The 18544-nt window shown below is 36.3% G+C and overlaps 3 protein-coding genes across 12 annotated transcripts; 1 reads left to right on the top strand and 2 right to left on the bottom strand.

Moving 5' to 3' along the window:
* The first annotated feature begins 3177 nt into the window (after window positions 1–3177).
* Window positions 3178–7363, top strand: LOC122395648 (alpha-N-acetylgalactosaminidase). 6 transcript variants are annotated; one of them, XM_043393407.1, is made up of 9 exons: window positions 3872–4075; window positions 4130–4343; window positions 4566–4727; window positions 5670–5844; window positions 5918–6092; window positions 6172–6266; window positions 6344–6703; window positions 6814–6978; window positions 7062–7363. In XM_043393407.1, exons 2-9 carry the CDS (start codon window positions 4267–4269, stop codon window positions 7248–7250), a joined length of 1398 nt encoding a protein of 465 aa, XP_043249342.1. In that variant the 5' UTR covers window positions 3872–4075; window positions 4130–4266; the 3' UTR covers window positions 7251–7363. The 6 variants fall into 6 exon arrangements, with proteins under 6 accessions (XP_043249348.1, XP_043249347.1, XP_043249342.1 ...); XM_043393410.1 differs by having other exon boundaries at window positions 3874–4075; window positions 4130–4293; XM_043393413.1 differs by lacking the exons at window positions 3872–4075; window positions 4130–4343 and adding an exon at window positions 3178–3195.
* Window positions 7290–13928, bottom strand: LOC122395602 (phosphoribosylformylglycinamidine synthase). Of its 2 annotated transcripts, XM_043393299.1 has the most exons (20): window positions 13880–13928; window positions 12625–12896; window positions 12397–12538; window positions 12177–12327; window positions 11711–12101; window positions 11522–11634; window positions 11187–11447; window positions 11031–11104; window positions 10792–10948; window positions 10334–10680; window positions 10031–10267; window positions 9757–9882; window positions 9451–9678; window positions 9151–9349; window positions 8813–9078; window positions 8527–8743; window positions 8271–8450; window positions 8038–8199; window positions 7685–7966; window positions 7290–7616 (listed from the first exon to the last, which is right to left on the bottom strand). In XM_043393299.1, exons 2-20 carry the CDS (start codon window positions 12891–12893, stop codon window positions 7438–7440), a joined length of 3981 nt encoding a protein of 1326 aa, XP_043249234.1. In that variant the 5' UTR covers window positions 12894–12896; window positions 13880–13928; the 3' UTR covers window positions 7290–7437. The 2 variants fall into 2 exon arrangements, with proteins under 2 accessions (XP_043249234.1, XP_043249233.1); XM_043393298.1 differs by lacking the exon at window positions 13880–13928 and having other exon boundaries at window positions 12625–12996.
* A 358-nt stretch (window positions 13929–14286) lies between these two features.
* On the bottom strand, window positions 14287–18544 carry LOC122395613 (mediator of RNA polymerase II transcription subunit 25). Of its 4 annotated transcripts, none has more exons than XM_043393322.1 (15): window positions 18297–18544; window positions 18032–18167; window positions 17916–17961; window positions 17715–17839; window positions 17413–17632; window positions 16745–17342; window positions 16337–16689; window positions 16074–16255; window positions 15831–15993; window positions 15534–15758; window positions 15254–15448; window positions 14992–15177; window positions 14857–14916; window positions 14672–14785; window positions 14287–14582 (listed from the first exon to the last, which is right to left on the bottom strand). In XM_043393322.1, exons 2-15 carry the CDS (start codon window positions 18151–18153, stop codon window positions 14436–14438), a joined length of 2736 nt encoding a protein of 911 aa, XP_043249257.1. In that variant the 5' UTR covers window positions 18154–18167; window positions 18297–18544; the 3' UTR covers window positions 14287–14435. The 4 variants fall into 4 exon arrangements, with proteins under 4 accessions (XP_043249257.1, XP_043249259.1, XP_043249260.1 ...); XM_043393324.1 differs by having other exon boundaries at window positions 16337–16674; XM_043393325.1 differs by having other exon boundaries at window positions 14288–14582; window positions 15567–15758.

Raw genomic sequence — 18544 nt, 5'->3', positions numbered from 1 at the left:
GTTCGCTGCTACCAGTGCTACCGAACGAACGAGAACGAGGAAGAGGTTAACGGAGAGAGATGGTACGCGAGCGAGACGAAGAACGAAAATGATTCGGTGGTGCGACGCACCGTGGCGCTACCCTCGACCCTCCCTAGCGCAATACAAACCCGATGACGGAGAACCAATAAATACTTCGGGCATTCTAATTAGTGGCGAGATCAAGTTCGATTTATACTCGCCGATAATCAATCGATTCCATAACTATCAAGGATGGTACAGGAGCTTCGGGACCATCGACTTAAGGGGTAATGCCACTCTAGAATATTAAAAAAATGCTAAAAATTTTTTTTGTCTTAAATGATGGCTTAGGGTCTTAGAAATAAGGCACAGTAAGTTTTATAAGGGGGAAAATGTTTTTAGTGCTTATTCCGTGACATGTGGCTAAACACGTTGCAGCGCGCTCCGAGCTCCTTCCAAGAGCGTTTGTGTGACGCACTGCTTTTATGACTATACTGCCTGGAATAATAAAGGAATCGAATTATCTGTTCATGCTAATATATTCTATGCTTCAAATTGGAGACCTAGATGGCACAAGTGATTAAAAAACAAGTGAGTAAATAAAACCCAAATATATTTGTGTAGCATCAGTTCAAACGCTGAATTGCTATTATAAATGAAACGACATGTTTCGTGACGCACCACAAATAACGAACCGAGCAATGAAATTCATACAACGATTCAACAAAAAGCAACTGATCGAATATATCAAAGAGACGACCGTTGAATCGATTTGAAATGGAGTCGCCGCAGCTCGAAAGCGTTAGCACATCTGCCAAAAAACTGAAACTGTCCGAAGATTGTAACAACGTTGAAGTCGATGAAGCATTCGGTTACCGTCTATTGAACTTTATCGCTGTTTTTTCTGCTATTTCAGAAGTTGTAGTGCAAATCAAATGTGAAATTTACCGAAACAGGCAAGCGTGGCTTAGGATTTAAAATCGTCATATCTTGTGAGAATTGTGAACAAACCTTCATTTCGAGTTGCCCATTTATTGATAAAGGTTATGAAATTAATCGCAGAATTATCCTTGCTATGCGGATATTAGGAATTGGTGTAAATGGAATAGTAAAGTTTTGCGCCTTCATGGACCTCCCACGCCCGATTTTTCACTCGTTTTACGATAAAGTTGTCCGCACGATTTCTGTCGGAACAGAAGCTGTTTGTCAAGAAAGTATGAAGAAAGCGGCACAAGAGGAGAAGGCTAAGTCTATTGAAAATAACGAAAAGAATGGTCTAACTATCTCAGGCGATGGAACATGGAGGAAACGTGGCTTTTCATCTCTGTATGGAGTAGTGTCGCTTATCGGATGGTTTACTGGAAAAGTGATTGATATTGGTGTGAAATCTAAATATTGTAAAGCTTGCGAGTTTTGGAATAAAAGAAGTGACACTGAAAAGTATACAGAATGGAGGTATTAGGTATCACAATCGGGCCCAACTGCTACAATTACTGCGCGGAGGCTGACGCGCGCCGCATCAAGTTTTCGGAGAGATCGCTGACTGATGCTGCAAAAGAGGCTCGACTGTCTTTAAAATCAGCCAGAAAGGAAGAAGAGGAGGAGAGCATCAATTTAGAAGGCCAATTGGTATGGTGCAGGCATCGCAGACTAGAGGTAAATAAAAAATTCTATCGAAAAATGATACGTAAGGCTTTAAAGGCGTTTTTCTCAAAACTGCATTTTTCAAACTGGCCGGAAACATAACTTGAACAGATCTTCACTGATTCACTTGAAATTTTAACTGTACTTTCAAAATTATATTATCTAGGGAAGTACGTACGGATTTTGCGTGTCGTTGTAAACTTTTTTTGTTATGAACAATTTTTCACGTAATGTTTACTTGAACATGAAACTTTTTCTTCCATCATGCACCATTCTTACAGAAAACGGTATTTTTTAATTTTCGTATGTACTTCCCGAGCTAATCTTATATAGAATTCAAAAACTGATGCTTTTTGTTCCAGGTCAAAAATTGAAGGAGAAATTTTTCCGGCCGCGGAACACTATCCGTGTGAAGAAGTTTCCTTTGCGGAGCTGTACCGTCGCCGTTTTGTATTAAAAAAACTTAAAAAAAATTGTGATCATACTTCAAAGTATGTACAATAAAGGCCTTCAAACAGATTTTGTATTCCATTTACTATATTCGCATAAAAAATTCTCAAAATTAGGCTGTTTTTCCGGGCGCTAGAGTGGCATTACCCCTTAATTGCAACTTTGTATAATGCTAAATTTCAACACCCGCTTTACAAAAATGTAACATTCTAGGTTGAAAACTCGATATTTTTCGAGTTATTCCCACTCAACCCTCCTCCTTAAATAAATTTCCGAGTTCCCAATTATCAAATATTTTATCCGTGTAAATTAAACTTTTATTTCTTGTTTCGGTAGTAAACTGAAAATAGAAGCACCGACAAGGGGAATGAATTTCATTACTTTTGCAATACTAATTATTAAAATGTATTATCTTGAAGATAACATTTAATATATCAAAAATTCTATTCAATTTACCAAAATTATTAAATTTTATAATCTAAGTTTGTCAGATTATCGATGAAGATAGGTATATCTAATCTTCATTTGGGAAAATAATTGGTGAAAAAATGTTACTTCACGATTACAATCGAAATATCAATATTGCTCACGTCGTTCGTAACATAAACAAAAATTATACACACAGATAGACGATAGAAAACTTTGTTATCTATAAAACAAATTATTGTACGATACCAAAACGATTATCTGTCGTCTATTTGGCTCGAACGTACAAATATCAAACGTTTCTCGAATTTACAAACCTAACCTAATATCTCGAAAACTATGGCATTCCCACTCAAAATATTTAAATTGTCTACGCTGTCTGTAGTAAGAAAAATTTTGCATCCGAATCACTTCGAAAGATCAAGTGTGCTTATTGAAAACAGCCAACTATAATTTTATCTAATCATATGTATCAAGAGAAATGATTTTTGCAATAACAAGAAAGAATTATAGATTAGATGTTATCTAATATACATAGGTGAAAATGTGCTGGTGTATAGAAGGATATAAACAGAGGGCACATACAGGAATGTTATAGTTTCTTTTCTGTACAACACGTCGACATCGTTACTCGTAGTGCTCGACGAACAATCGATCAATTGTTTAACCATCAACGTTAGTATTCTAATTTGGTAATAACATAATTTAATTTTTTTCTTATAAATTTAACATTTTTGTGAGATTCGAACAATGTTAGAAATCTTCTCATCTTAGAAAATTGATTTTTTTACTTATCAAATCTTAATTTGCAACTGTTTGGCTCGATACAGCTAGAATATCGTCGGTCGATAAAGAAAACCGAAAAAAATCAATCGATATCCTTTGTGTGATTGATTTTTCCTTTCGATTAGGTAATCAAAATGAAAGTATAGAAAGTAATGTCGTAAAACTGTTGGCGATCAAGAATCATGCATGTTATGCAAAATAATCGTTAGCTTTTCGCTATTTTTTGATTTCCTTCGAATAAACAAGCTTTAAAAAATATAAATGAAGTACTACTCGCTCTATTGTTTTTCGGTTAAATTAAAAAGTTTGATTTTTATCAATGTTCGATCTTTCTTTTTATTTGTTTCGTAACAATTATTTCCAAAATATTCCACGAGCCAACAGTAACTCTGGAATCCACATCGTGCACGCTTTTATTCACTAGCTAAACCGTCCGCCTCGTATCGAAATCTATGTGACGTGTCTCGGTATCTTACATATTCCCTCCAGGCGTCGAGATGTCGAGATTAACGTTACTTACGTGCCATGTACGTAAATAATGATCGTAATTGTTAAATTAATGATCGTCAAACGACTCGAAAATTAATATAATCGTCCGTTCCTTCGATCGCGAAGTATTACACGACGCCTCTTTTTCCCGCCATTTCGTAATATTTGCAACAGATAGTTAAATGCATTTGTTGTTTCAAACATCATACGTGGCACAGTCTACGTATACGTGTCGCGAATAAACAAAGGATATATAGTTGAATTTGACAGATTTTACAAAGTACGTAGTAGAAAACTCTAATCGAACATGTTCGATGAGGTATGATCATTCTAGGTAGTCGAAGACAAAGGGGATTCGCGGATAAAATACTCACAATTGTCTTGCCTAGGCGTAATTGTACCGTAATAGTTACAACGGCGATCAGCAAGCCAGTGTGCGAAGCCGGTCGTTATGTGTACGAAAGGAAATCAATGCTCACACCACGAACGACAGTGATTGTGTGTAAAAATGAAATGGGGCATTGGGTGAAAGTACTCTTGGCTTGGAGGTCTTATATCAGATCAGTCTGCTAAGAGCCGTGCAGGATGTGGATGGCAATTTTGCGCTGCTCTTAATGATCAGATCTCTACCAGACTCCGACAGAGTCATGCCCTTCTGTTAAATTTTTTTTTTTACTAAATTATGATACCGGAATCATAGTAAAACAACAGTCGATCCAGTGTTTGTGTCGGTGAAAGGAGAATAATAAAAAGAAACGTGCGTTTTGCAGAATGTTACAGATGGTATGGATATGGTGTTTGCTTGTGTCAGTGGGAGATTTGACATTGGCCCTTGACAATGGTCTCGTGAAAACACCACCCATGGGATGGCTCGCTTGGGAACGATTTAGGTGCAACACAGACTGCAAAAATGATCCTGATAATTGTATCAGGTGAGAGTATTGATTTCAAATAGTTTTCTTTTTTCTTCTTCTTTCTTAAATTTTCTAATATTTAAATTTAAAGCTGCTCCCTTTCGTTGCTCTTTTTAGGTCAAAATATTACACCGGCATTCTTGTAACTTTTAAAACAGTATTTTATGGTACAATGTGATTCTCTATGATAAAGTGAAACTTCATTAGCATCTCTGTTATATCTCTAAATCTAAAGAGTAATAGCATACATTCTAGTTATTAGACAGGTAGCAAATATGTTTTATATGATTTCATTAGAAAAATAACTTCATGAATAACTATGTATTTTAAAAAATATACAAATTTTCAATATTTTTATCCATGGAAATACCAACTGAGAACTTAAATAGGTAATATGTTTACAACCATGAAACTATCACTGATCATCATTATTATACAAAACAGTTTATTTGGAACTTTGTTATTCTAAAGTATATTATTAAAAAAAATATTAAATATATTCTTTTATATGTAAATTTTAATGTTTAAACTTATACAAGATAATTTGCATATTTCATGAATATGCAGATTCTATAATAATCTAATGAGAATTGTAAGTATTTCTGCTTTACAAGGTATCAATTAGAAGAGAATTAGCTAATATAAAATGCAAATTGAGGATGGTGTGACCTTAAGAATGATTCTTAATAACTTTAGAGTTGTCTCATAGTTGTTATGTAAATTAATATATCTATTCAAGGTTACATTACTAACAAAAGATAAATATTTAATGAGCGAAGTGCTTTGCAAAGAGAAAATTAATTTTTGTAACAGTTATATATTAATAACTAAAAATACCATTGAGAAACAAAACATTATACATTGCACCATTGCATACTTTTATATGAATGTATTAAACATATTCTATTATAAAAGAATTATCTATAGGAAGCTGTTTGAAACTTGATCTTTACCCTTTAGTGACCAGCTTTTTCGCACAATGGCAGACATTATCGTAGCAGAAGGTTATGCTGCAGTTGGCTATGAGTATGTTAATATCGATGATTGTTGGTTGGAAAAAGACAGAAGCCCTACCGGTCAACTTGTACCAGATAGACAAAGATTTCCATATGGCATGAAAAGTCTTGCAAACTATGTAGGTTTCAGTAATTCTCATCAATCTTTTTCCAACAAATTATAGTCTCATTCTTTTTCACTTTGCCATATAGATTCATTCAAAAGATCTTAAGTTTGGTATTTATGAAGATTTTGGTAACTACACATGTGCTGGTTACCCTGGAATATTGGGTTACTTAGAAACCGATGCACTTACTTTTGCATCTTGGGATGTAGATTATGTAAAAATAGATGGATGTTACTCGCAGCCATCCGAGATGGATAAAGGTATAATAATGATCTATTTAGGTTGAAGTAAATGTCATCCATATAAATTTAGGCTTATAATTTTTTTTAAATACTTCAGGATATCCTGAATTTGGATTCTACTTGAACCAAACAGGTCGACCTATGGTCTATTCTTGTAGTTGGCCAGTCTATCAAATTTATGCTGGTATACAGGTTCGTACCACTTTAAATGGCCGATTTTTTCAACAAATCCTAAGTTATGAAATACTTTAAATTATATAAAATTTCAGCCAAACTATACTTCGATAAGTGATAACTGTAATCTTTGGAGAAACTTTGATGACATACAAGATTCCTTGAATAGCTTAGAAACAATCATAGATTATTATGGTAACAATCAAGACGTGATTGTTCCGATTGCTGGACCCGGACATTGGAACGATCCCGATATGTTGATCGTCGGCAATTTCGGGCTCAGTTATGAACAGAGCAAAACACAAATGGCATTGTGGGCTATATTAGCTGCACCTCTATTGATGTCCGTCGATCTACGAACAATTAGACCCGAATACAAAGCTATTTTACAAAATAGGAAAATTATCGCTGTGGATCAAGATCCGTTAGGCATACAGGGTCGACGCATTTACAAAGTTAGTAGATTTCACGTTTACGATATTAATGTTCGTGCTAAACTTTGGCCACAAAAAAATCGGCACAGATTTTGTAGCAGGACAGTAAGAATCGTGTTTTGCTCTTTCAGCATAAAGGCATTGAAATCTGGGCGAGGCCGATAACTCCCGTCTATCAGAATTACTACTCTTACGCCATAGCGTTCATAAATAGGAGAACGGACGGTACACCTTCCGATGTGTCTGTTACATTGAAAGAACTTGGATTGCAGTATCCTGGAGGATACAGTGTAGAGGTATGTATTTACAGATTCATTCTTCTTTTTTTTTTTTTGTTTTCCATTAGGGTGAACAATTTTCTAATTATGCGTATTTCTAGGATCTATACGAAGATGTAAACTACGGCGTCTTAACAGCGCAAACGAAAATAAAAGTTAAAGTGAACCCATCCGGAGTCGTGATACTGCGATGTGATTTGTATTTAGAAGATATTTACGACACGAATCAATTTCCGCAATTCACCCCGTCGAATCAGCTCTTCAAAGTCAGACAAAATTCGTTCAAGTAACACGAATTAAACATTAACAAATTTTTAACTGTAGTTTACCATTTTTTTTTATAATACTTGACAACACGATGTTACCATACTTTGTTAAGAAAGTAGGAAATAAAGAATTTTATATTCTATACGATTACGTCTTGTTAAACGTCGCAAACCTATATACCACGTAGAAAACATTAGGAATGTATCGGAATTAATTTTTAGACACGCACCAGGCGTACGCGTTATCGAAAATGCGTTGCCACGGTGAAAGAGTGTACTTATCCCAATCTGCTGGTCTCCAAGGCCATTGCCACATCTGCGTGCATCGCTCAGGATGTGGCATCATCGCCAAGTGTCGACCATTCGTTGAACAAATTCCAGCAATGCCACCTATGATAAATCATAAACATTGCGTGCAAGTATTTCCAACGCAAAAGACACGTGCAATGAACTCTTACCGGTACTTCCATTAGGGTTAAGAGGATATCGTTCAGTCGGATTACCGTGATCATCTGTATACTTTATGGCCAGGCAATGATTTTCTTTCAGTTTCTTTAAAGTATCGCTGGTACGGAAAGTGAATCTTCCTTCGCCGTGAGCGATCCATACACCTAAAACGCTGTTTTCCATTCCGCTTAACATAATCGACGGTGATTTATCAATTCTAACGGTGCTCCATCGACACTCGAATCTCTCTGATACATTATGATCTAAGAAAATGTCCGGTTCAGTAACATCACCTACAACGTAAGAAAAATAGTTAGAAATGTTATAAACATAGTCTTTTTTATTTTTAATATGTTCTATGCACTCGTCTCGTTTCCAATCCATCCTAGTAAAGACATTAGTTGACACCCGTTGCATACTCCTAAGCTGAATGTGTCTTCACGAGCAAGAAACACTTTTAATTGGCTTTGCAGAGAAGAATGGAACAGAAGACTTGCAGCCCATCCTTTAGCAGAGCCGAGAACGTCTGAAATTACAGATTTATTTGTATGTCTTTACGTCTTAGCAAGAAATTAAACTGTTTGTCGAGTAACTCACCCGCGTAACTGAAACCACCAGGAAATATCACACCCCTAAATTTATCAAACGTAACTTTATTGTCTAAGAGATCTTGCATCGTCACATCCCAAACTTCGAAACCTGCTTGCATTAATGGTGCTACCATATCTCTGTCGCCATTTATACCCTCCTCTCTTATCACGGCAACCACGATGTTTGCTATATAAGTAATACAAAATGTAAAATTCATTGTAACGTATTCACAAGATTCACGTTAAATTAAAACATTACGAACTACACATATTTCTTGGGATCTTGATCGGTCTGATATCAAGATCAAATGTTAACTTGTAAGTCGGCGTGGTTCTGTCTTTTAATCCGTTGAACTCTTCCAATGCGCAATCAACATTTGTTTGTCGACGTTCCAACTGATAGCTAGTTTCTTCCCATATAGACATTAAGGATAAAACTGTTGAATCCAGGACCGTCTCTTCTTGCACTTTGATACTTATCTAAAACGAATACGAGATAAATGATGAATGTCCGTGGTCGTAATTTTAAATAAATTACGAAATATATACTTTTGATGATACTCCAAAATTTCCTGATCGACCAATCGAGTATACAGGAGTGTTAAATTGTTTGAACACATCCAACGCGTAACTGTGATCTTTCTCATCAATTTCTAATATCCACCCTACTTCTTCGGCAAATAAGACTTCGATGGGCGATCCCAGTTTGTGAGAAATGTTAACAGTGATTCCAGAAATACCAGCGAAACACATTTCAAGGAGACAAGTGATAAGTCCACCATCGCTGATATCATGGCCAGCTAATACTTTTCCCTCTAAAAAACGAATTAAATATTTCTCTAAAATGTATAGAAATAATTCCAGAGAATTGAGTTACTCGATATCACCTGCAATTAAACGTTGCGTGGCGTTAAATGCATTTTTCAATAGTTCGGCGCATTGCATATCCGGAACGTCATTGCCAAGAGATTTATAAACTTGAGCCAAGGCTGTGCCACCGATTCGACTCTGTCCATTTGATAAATCAACGAACAATATACAACCATTTTTCCCCATCGCAGGTGCTTTTAAATCAGGTGTTATCACCTAGAATAAAGCAGTAACCATCACACGGTTGAACAAAAAAATATAGCTCAAGTACTTAACCATCCTACCTTCCATCTGATAATTAAGAATATTTAACTTACTTGTCGAATATCAGGACAAGGAGCGTAGCAAGAAACCACCAGTGTTCCAGGCGCCTTAACAACATCTTTACCGATTCGAGCAGCCATGCTAAGAGAGTCCTTTCCACCGTCGATTGCAATTCCAAGTTCTCCCATGAACGAACACATAGCGGAACACGCATCGTACAATGCAGCACCTTCTCCTGGCAATTTAGCAGCCCACATCCAATTTCCACTACATTTAACATCCTAAGACCATACGGTGTTAACTCCATAAAAATGAACTATCCATTCTTCCGAATTAATAATTGATTTCAATATCAATACCTGTATGTGCGAAATATGTGCAAAGACCAAGTTACTCAAAGCTTCTGCCACGGTCATACGAGCACCAGCTGCTGGATTCACAAGGCCTTTTATCGGTTGTTCCCCAATAGAAGTTGCTATACCAGCCTACATGATAAAATATACCTATATAAAAAACTGTGATATACTACATTGTGGTTAAGAATGATCAGAGTACAGAGATGGCTATAACTCGGAAACAAGGATCGCTAAAGTGGGCCTTACAAGTTAAGTTATACTCTGTACATTTCTTTACCGTAGTGAAATGAGAAACTGCAACTACGGCAACATCAGCTAGAGGTGTGTGCAAAGGACCAACGCACTGTTGCTGCGCGATCAATCCTGTAACACAACGATCTACCTTGTTAGTCAAGTATCGTTTGCTCCCTACCGAAGGCAAACGTAGAACCCTTTCCAAAGCAGAGTATACAGTCAAATTTTCTGGCAGTAAAAAAAGAGGTAACAGTGTCACTTGCCTCTGAAGATCAAAGGTCTGCAAAAACATTAAAACGTACGTGTTATTATAAATTTATTTTTTAAAAGTATCACGTGTACTCACCTTACGAGGCATTTTGCCAAGTACTAAGTCTAAGTCTAAATCAACCGGATGTCTCACACTATCTTTACGATCCTTATTTAAATACTTCAGTGCATCGCAATCGTTCTCTTCCGATAAAATGATGTTTCCGTTTCCCGTAACGGTCCCCACAAAATTAATCGGACATTTTTCTCGAGCTGCTATTTCCTTCAGCAAGTTCCTGTCCTCCGGTTTACACAAAATCGCGTCATTTTCTTGATACTCGGCACCCCATAATTCCAAGGTGCTGATGCTTGGATCGCCTAACTCGAATTTCTTTGTGAAGATAACTGCACCGGCAGGTTCCACCAGCTCTTTTATAACGTTACCTAATGTTATTTTAATATTATCTTTTTATCAAGAAAAGTACTTTTTGCTCCTACAGTTATGGACCCACCTACTATCGTATACAGTTATGATCAAGTAAAAATAATTCTCACCGTTGCCTCCAGCTCCTTGGTCATGTATACTGAGTATTGGATTCTTTTGTCCCATTTCAGTGCAGGCACGAACTACTCGGTTCAGTTTCTGTTCCATTTCAGGATCGCCTCGTTGCACTGCTCCAAAATCTAATTCCGATTTATTATCGCCTTGCACCTAACGATACTTTGTTTTTAATTGATCGTTAAAAATAGCCCCCCATTGGACAATTATATTAACATTAATAATTTATGTCTACCTCGATAGAACTTGCCGCGCCACCTCCCACGCCAATTCTATAGACTGGACCACCAATTTTGATGACGTCCATACCTGATACAACAATTATTTTTTATACAACATACTTTTCAATCTCTTCGATAATCGTTGGTCTGTAGACATTCTTTTTTCTGACCTTTTTGTGGCGTAACTTTGTGCGACATATCAGCATCCATTGTGCCCAGTCCTCCGCTAAACATTATAGGCTTGATCCATTCGCGTCGCACATTTGCATTATCCGTCATACCAAAAGAACGAGCAAAACCAGATACTACTGGTTCCCCAAATTTATTACCATAATCGGACGCGCCATTGCTAGCTTCGATTATGATTTCCAATGGACTGGCCATATTAGTAGGATACGATACGTTCTTCTCCTCCCATGGCAAATCATATCCTAAGGAAATAATAATTTGATGAATATAGCTAACTGTATTGAATTTGTGTGAGCTGTAAGAAATTACAACGGACCTGGAATGTGCAGATTACCAACAGAATAGCCAGCAGTTCCAGCAATGTAATATCCTCCTCTACCTATGCCTTGAACATCTCTTAATCTTCCCCCGGTTCCAGTCGTAGCTCCACTGTAATTTGCAATGTTCATAATATATCAGAGATGACTTAAAAACTTTCTTTAATAAATTCTTAAATTCTGTTTACCTAAATGGAGCAACACCTGTTGGAAAATTGTGAGTCTCCGCGGTAAATATAAGATCTTGATCTACGTTCTTTAAGCGGAAAGGACTACATTTATTCGTTTCGTTTGGTCGAAGTGCATCTACTTGAAATCCCTTAATCGCGCTGCTATTATCGCTAAATTTAATCGTATTGTTTGGATTGGAATACTCCTGCGTTTCTATGATCATGTCGAGCAACGATTTTTCCATCTCCTCGCCATCGACGATCATGCAACCTTTGAAAAACCAATGACGACTATGTTCGCTGTTGGACTGTGCCAAATCAAAGCACTCGACGCTGGTCGGATTGCGTTTCAATTTATTGAGAAACAAGTCTGTGTAAAAGTTCAAGTCCCAATCGTCAAATGCCAAACCTATGCAAACGATAAAAAATATATAATTTTATCTCAAAAAAAAACCATCTATCTTGTTCTATTTTAAAGATATACCTAATTTTACATTCACTTCTTCTAATGATTTTCGTCCACCTTTCAACACATCCACTTCAAACCATTTTTCAGGTCTGAAGCCATGATCAAATGACTCTATTGGTACCGAGTATCTGCACTCGGTCATTTTATCATGCAATGCTCCTACTATCTGTAAAAAAAAAATAAATAATGTACACTACTTGTTCCTAAAATGCTTTACAAATCTTTTGTTACATACTGCATTCTCAACTTCTTTTTCAATCGGTCCATTATGCTTAATACAATATCTAATTGCTGCTTCTATTCTTGTTACTTTGTGTACATGTACAGATTCACAAATTGATACAGCATTGCTGGAGAATGGTGTGGAGAAATTCAACCTGCAATAACAGAAGAAATTTAACTCTTATAACTTCAACAATATTGTAATATAAGTAATTTTCTCTCGTTTATTTTGCTGCTTTACCTCGGACCAATTTCAACAATCAAGTTATCGTTTAACTTCTCGTCGAACGTGCTGCAAGTCTTCAAACTGTTTTGCTCTAATGGAGAATTTAAGATCCATTTTAACAGCTTTAATTCTTCTTTGTTTAAAGGTTCCTTGATCTCGATATAATAACACAGTTCACTTTCTAGTCCAGTTATTGAATTTGATACTCGACTGATGTTGTTGAACTTGGTTTTAAGTTGACCTGATTTCAATCCAGGTACTTTATAAAATTTTATAATACCCATGATCTGAAGATCAAAGATCACAAAATAATATTATTCGCAGGAAAATTAAACAAGCGAAATGCAAAATAAAAACACTAAAGCGTAAAGATGCAAATGGCCATAGTACTAAATTGATAATGATAGTTTACATTAACTCGGACCCCCTTGTAGACTATCAACAAGAGTTAGTCTGTTATCTTAGTTTATCGACACAGTAATTGCAAAATAGAATACCCATGTCATAATTACAAAACCAAACAGTTTGAACAGAGGTCACAAGGTCATCTTGCTCAATAATGTTCTTATCTTTCACATTATATATGTTTTCGCATATGCCTATACATTTAAAATATTCTAATGTTTCGTTTGTGTAATAACTGTGCGTTAACGTCATCAAAGAAACATCGAAATTTTATTTACGTATGTCCAAACTGAAATATTTTTTACGAAAATTTTACTGCATTTACGTCGTAATTAACAAATCTATTATTACTGTGTCTATTCTGTGAAAAACATATTTTTGGAATAAACAAAATAATAAGTAAAACTGTAAATAACGATATGCTTTCCCGCCAAATTCGATAAAGTAGAGATTGTTTATTAATTAAATTGTCCTTATGAAAAGCTTCAAAACTTAGTTCTAATACGTTATTCTGCAATAGACTCATCAGATATCATTTAATTTTAATAAGTTTAATATCATAATTGAATAAATTCTGTTAGAAAATTTTACCGCCAAAATACACACATGTATACCCTAAAATATGTATACATGTATCTATACACGATCTCGTACATAAAATAATCATGGCAGAATTACATTACTTTTAAAAGTTTGACGAGAAAATTTGCAACGAAATATCAATGATTAATTAATATAAGAAATTGAATATACTTTTTTTAGGATGTATGTGTAATACTACGTTCGCATATACATATTCAAAATGAATTTAAATATACCAAGCTACTTTTTTTCGCTAACAGTTGAAAATAAAATGATTTATTACCAATTAGCCTTTCATTTACGGTACTAAATATGCAATATCTGAGCTTTTATAGGTTCTTCGTGCAACAGGTTTCTGCGTTATAATGAAGTTTATTTATGAAGCAACACATAACCTTAACGTTTCTTACCACGTGTTTTTCTGCCTGCAATTAAAATAATTATCACAAAAATATTTTCCTTCAGATTAAAACAAGTAAACTATATTACTGTAAGACACGCACTGAAATAGTTAAAATTCTTTAATATTTCTTACTGAATAAACTAACGTTCAAACAGTTTGCAAACATAAGAATATAAACCAGTTAAAATGCATACTTGTGTCAATCTTTATTTATTCTAATTCTGTTCATAGAATTATAGCTTTTTTTGTTTTGTAGAAACGTATATACTTAACAAACAGCCTTAATCTATATATTTCGGCACGCATGTATATCCTGTAATCCATATTGTACGTAAAAGGTATTAATGGTATTATCAACTCGCACGAACCGATAAATAATTTATAATATTCACAATATAGCGACTATGCTTAAAAAAATATTTCTTATTTAAATTGTCTATCCAAGAAAGTCATAATTAGAGACATCTTCGAATTGCTGATTCTGTGGGTTACCAGGAGCCATAGGTCTTGTCGTCATCTGCCCCCTGGCACCTACTATTTGTTGCTGTATTCCAAGTACTTGATGCCTATATGGAGGTTGCGACTGAAACAGAGAATTCGTTTAATCTTTTAATTAAACTACATACTTGCTGGCGTATTTCTTCGTGAATTCATAAGTACACGATTCCGTACTTGTTGCAACAAATGCCTGAGACCCATATTCGAAACAGGTCGCATCAATCTTGGCGGATTTGCTTGTTGATTCGCCATACCCGCAGGATTGAGAGCTCTTTGTGCTTGTTGAGCCTATACAATAAAATGTTAAAAATCCATATAAAATAAATTACAATTCACGATGATTCTTAAAAACATTTCACCTCTAACTGTTGTTTGTACTGCATTTCCTGTTGTTGTGCAACCTCTAAATTTTGTTGAATCTATACAACGAATCATGTGAATTAACATTTTAGTTTCCTTTGCTCCTCATATTTTCGTTACATTAATTTTCTTACATTCACTTCCAGCTGCGATTTGTATTGCGCTTCTTGTTGCTGCGCAGCTTCTAACGTTTGCCGTAATTGTTGGATTTTTAATAAATTTTGATGCCTAGCGATTTCTATATCATCGAACGGTGGTCTTTGTTGCCCTATCATTGTGCCAGCAGCTGCAGCAACTTGGGGGCCAGTAATTGCACCGCTCTGTTCGAAGAACACTTTTTATCATTCAAATTGATCAAATCCATTTCCCTCTGTTTTATTGCACGATGGGTTTTACCTGCATATTTATTTGATTCTGAGGACCGCCGGATGAAGTTAACGTTTGTTGTGGATTATTCGCGGTAACAACATTTTGCGTTATTTGTCCACCACCCATTGCTATAGTGTTCGTCTGAGACAAAAGAATACCGCCTTGAGACGTACCCGTAGTGGCCATGGGTCCAGTTATTGCATTTCCTTGCCCACCTCCGGCCTAAGATAATTAAATACTAGATTGTTACACCTTCGAAACTCCGGTAACCTCGTAACACATCCTTGAATGTCATATTTGTGCATACCTGTGACAACTTAAAATGTAAATTTGTACTCACTTGCCCCTGTCTCATAGAAGCATGTGATGTCTTTTGATGTTGTATCACTTTTCGAAGACGGTCTACGAAACCTGTCTGGTCGTTCGGAATGAATCCTAAATACGTTCTTTTCTCAGCGGTATACAAAAGGATAAGTACTTTTATGTCGCACGTTGACGATGGCGGTAAAAGGGTAAAATGAACGCACCCCGCCTAAACAATTATTCCCATATCAATTACTTGCCAAGAACATTCCTGTAAACGTATATAACATCGCATACTAACGAATCCAGAACTCATAACTTTTGTCAAGGACTCCAATGCCTCGCACGGCGTCGGGTGAAAAAGAACAGACTTGGAATTTTTTAAATATGATCCGCCAATATTGCCTATCAGTTGTTTAGGCATTAATTGCATAAGCAACTTCTGTGGCCAGGTGTCAGCTTTCCTGAAACGCATTAATTAAATTATAGTATTATTAAAAGACCAACAAATTTACAATCATTTGCTCTTGAAACGGGAACTTACAATTCTGGATCTCCGTCTTTGGAGTTTGCAGAAACTTGACAGGGTAGATGTCTGGTCTGCTTTTGAGCATCCGCTGGAATCTTTGCTTTCTCAACCCATTCAATGATACCCTGCCATATAGTGTGTCTTTCGTGCGGTACAGCTATTTGTGGACCGGTTACGGAACCAGCACTTACGTTGCCCTTCAATATTTATACAAAAGGCAGTCTAAACTGGAATTCCTCTTGATGGAAGGACTTAAATATGTTTTTTAAATGTGTTACCTGTGCTTGAGAGTGTGGCACCTGTTGTTGCTGAGTACCTGATGATACAGACGACTGTGTCTGGGAAGCTGTAACCGTTTGCGGTACTTGGGTGGGTATTGATTGACTAACACACGATACTGTAAGTTGTTGTCCACCTTGTCCATGAGTTTGTTGCGCAGACATAGGCATCGAGCCTTGCTGTTGAACATTTTGTTGTTGTTGCTGTTGTTGTTGCTGCTGCTGCTGCTGCTGCAACATCGTGAATCTCACTTGTTGTTGCTGCGTCAGTTGCTGCTGCTGCTGCTGCTGCTGTTGTTGCTGCTGTTGCGCATTGGCAGCCATAACATTGGTATTGGCTACTGAAAATGTAACTAATGATTAATATATAACGATAATAATTGTAGGAAGGTCTAGAAAACAACTTACTACTATCCATTCTTTGTCCAAACTGGGTTACGTTAAGTCCCAACGAAGGAGGTTGATTTAATTGTGCTATTAACGCACTGCTTTGTGCATTTGCTGGACCAGTAGTTCCTGGTGTTACGAATGGCCTCCATCTGGTATGACCCGCTCTCACACCTACAGCTGTTGTGTGATACGTTGGCGGAGCAGATAGTTGAGGATTGTACGGTGGTCGCCCAGCATTCATAGCAGCTGCTATTGGCGTAACCGTTTGGTGAACTGAAGTAATATTTTGTGGTGTTTGGTTTCTGAACGGAGGGCCTTGTGACTGGGTTGGTTGAGCGATGTTTTGTTGAACTTGATTCGTATTTGGGCTATCGTTGCTTTGCAACGGACTCAATGGGATTTGAGCAGCAGTACCCGGAGTAGTATGAACGGGTCCACCGATCGGAGGACTAACAGGCCTTTCTTTTAAATTGTAATTGCGTAACAGTACCAAATGTCGAGGATCTTTGGCATAATTTTTGGTCTGAGACGATTGCAGATCTCCTCCAGCCTTTTCGAATAATTTGAACAATGCGGGTATTTTCCTAGGAGATAATATAGAAAGATTGATGTTCCTCTGGAAAAGACGATGCTCATTATGTGAATCTAATTTACTTTTAGTATACAAATAGGTTACTTTAATATACCTCTTGATAAAGCGCAGCCAATTGCTCTACGGTGTGGCCAGCAAATTTATACGATTCTTGTATGACTGTTTGATATGGAGGGGAATTACAAATCAAGATACAATGTTTCTGGGATGCAGTGTTTGGTTCACGGCGTAATTGCAAATCTTCAAAGCACTGTAATCCAGTGGCAAGCCCCTCTCCAATGTTTGCATAAGATTCTCCCTTTCCGCCGACCATTCTTTTTACATGCAAAGATATTTGCAAATTTAAATACTCTTATTAAGAAAATTGAGAAAGGATATATCGATGATTTCACTTACTCTAATTTATCTAAAACCAACAGTAACTTGTGTGGATTAGCATACGGTCCAAAAGTTTCTGTACATGGAGCTGGTAAGCAATCGGCTGCATGGTATACCACTATACCGTATAATGTTGCGCTATTCTATTAAAACAAGGTTCAATTTGATTAGAAACATTAAAATTTTAATCATAGAAGATGCTATCATTTGTTATTATACCTCAGAAACATATTCCCTATCTTCGATAGGACCTTGATTGAAGTACCTATAAAATACAATAATCTTATATTAATATGTAATTGTACACATTTATAATTTAACTATTTATAATTTACTCAAGTGTTGGAAGGAGATAATTGGTTCTCAAATCATTGAGATAAGCTCCATTAACAGCTGTTCCTTCGATAACAAATATTACATCGGCTTGTATGCCATGCTCTGTGGGGCCAGCTACCATTTTTGCTTCACGCTCTAAAATAATCCCACAAAAAGATAAACAGAACTTTTGTAATACACATTTCTCCTCGATATCGCGATTTCAATTAATTCCATCGGCGTTAGATAATGTAAATTTTATAGAACATACATTCAGGTACTTACATGCGTTTAATACAATAGTTGATTTGCTTAAATATCATCGATTATGTCATAACTTCGTAGGTTAAATTTATTTCGTACAGCTTAGTTTCTGCAAATGCTAATCGGCTTCATTGTATCTCATCACGGTCAAATGTAAGGCGATGTTTGACAACTATCAGAATTTTACTATTTACTGCAGTGAGGCAAGATTTGGCATAATTGAGTGCATCGACGGTGACACTAGTAACGACGAACTTCCTTAGCGTTTA

The sequence above is a fragment of the Colletes gigas genome, unplaced genomic scaffold (genome assembly GCF_013123115.1).
Source record: "Colletes gigas isolate AHSC1104 unplaced genomic scaffold, ASM1312311v1 Colletes_gigas_Sc00006, whole genome shotgun sequence".
Classification (NCBI taxonomy): domain Eukaryota; kingdom Metazoa; phylum Arthropoda; class Insecta; order Hymenoptera; family Colletidae; genus Colletes; species Colletes gigas.
This window is presented reverse-complemented; position numbering and strand designations above follow the sequence as displayed.

What these genes read in the sequence shown, in the direction of transcription:
- LOC122395648 (XM_043393407.1), top strand. Translation starts at nt 4,267, where the DNA reads ATGCTCACACCACGAACGACAGTGATTGTGTGTAAAAATGAAATGGGG. An exon ending in GATCCTGATAATTGTATCAG is followed by an intron (nt 4,728 to 5,669) that starts GTGAGAGTATTG and finishes TTTACCCTTTAG; the next exon opens with TGACCAGCTTTTTCGCACAA. An exon ending in AAATTTATGCTGGTATACAG is followed by an intron (nt 6,267 to 6,343) that starts GTTCGTACCACT and finishes ATAAAATTTCAG; the next exon opens with CCAAACTATACTTCGATAAG.
- LOC122395602 (XM_043393299.1), bottom strand. Translation starts at nt 12,893, where the DNA reads ATGGGTATTATAAAATTTTATAAAGTACCTGGATTGAAATCAGGTCAA. An exon ending in ATTGTTGAAATTGGTCCGAG is followed by an intron (nt 12,539 to 12,624) that starts GTAAAGCAGCAA and finishes CTGTTATTGCAG; the next exon opens with GTTGAATTTCTCCACACCAT. An exon ending in TTGGCAAAATGCCTCGTAAG is followed by an intron (nt 10,268 to 10,333) that starts GTGAGTACACGT and finishes ATGTTTTTGCAG; the next exon opens with ACCTTTGATCTTCAGAGGCA.
- LOC122395613 (XM_043393322.1), bottom strand. Translation starts at nt 18,153, where the DNA reads ATGGTAGCTGGCCCCACAGAGCATGGCATACAAGCCGATGTAATATTT. An exon ending in TGGACAAAGAATGGATAGTA is followed by an intron (nt 16,690 to 16,744) that starts GTAAGTTGTTTT and finishes ATTAATCATTAG; the next exon opens with TTACATTTTCAGTAGCCAAT. An exon ending in AGTACAAACAACAGTTAGAG is followed by an intron (nt 14,786 to 14,856) that starts GTGAAATGTTTT and finishes TTTATTGTATAG; the next exon opens with GCTCAACAAGCACAAAGAGC.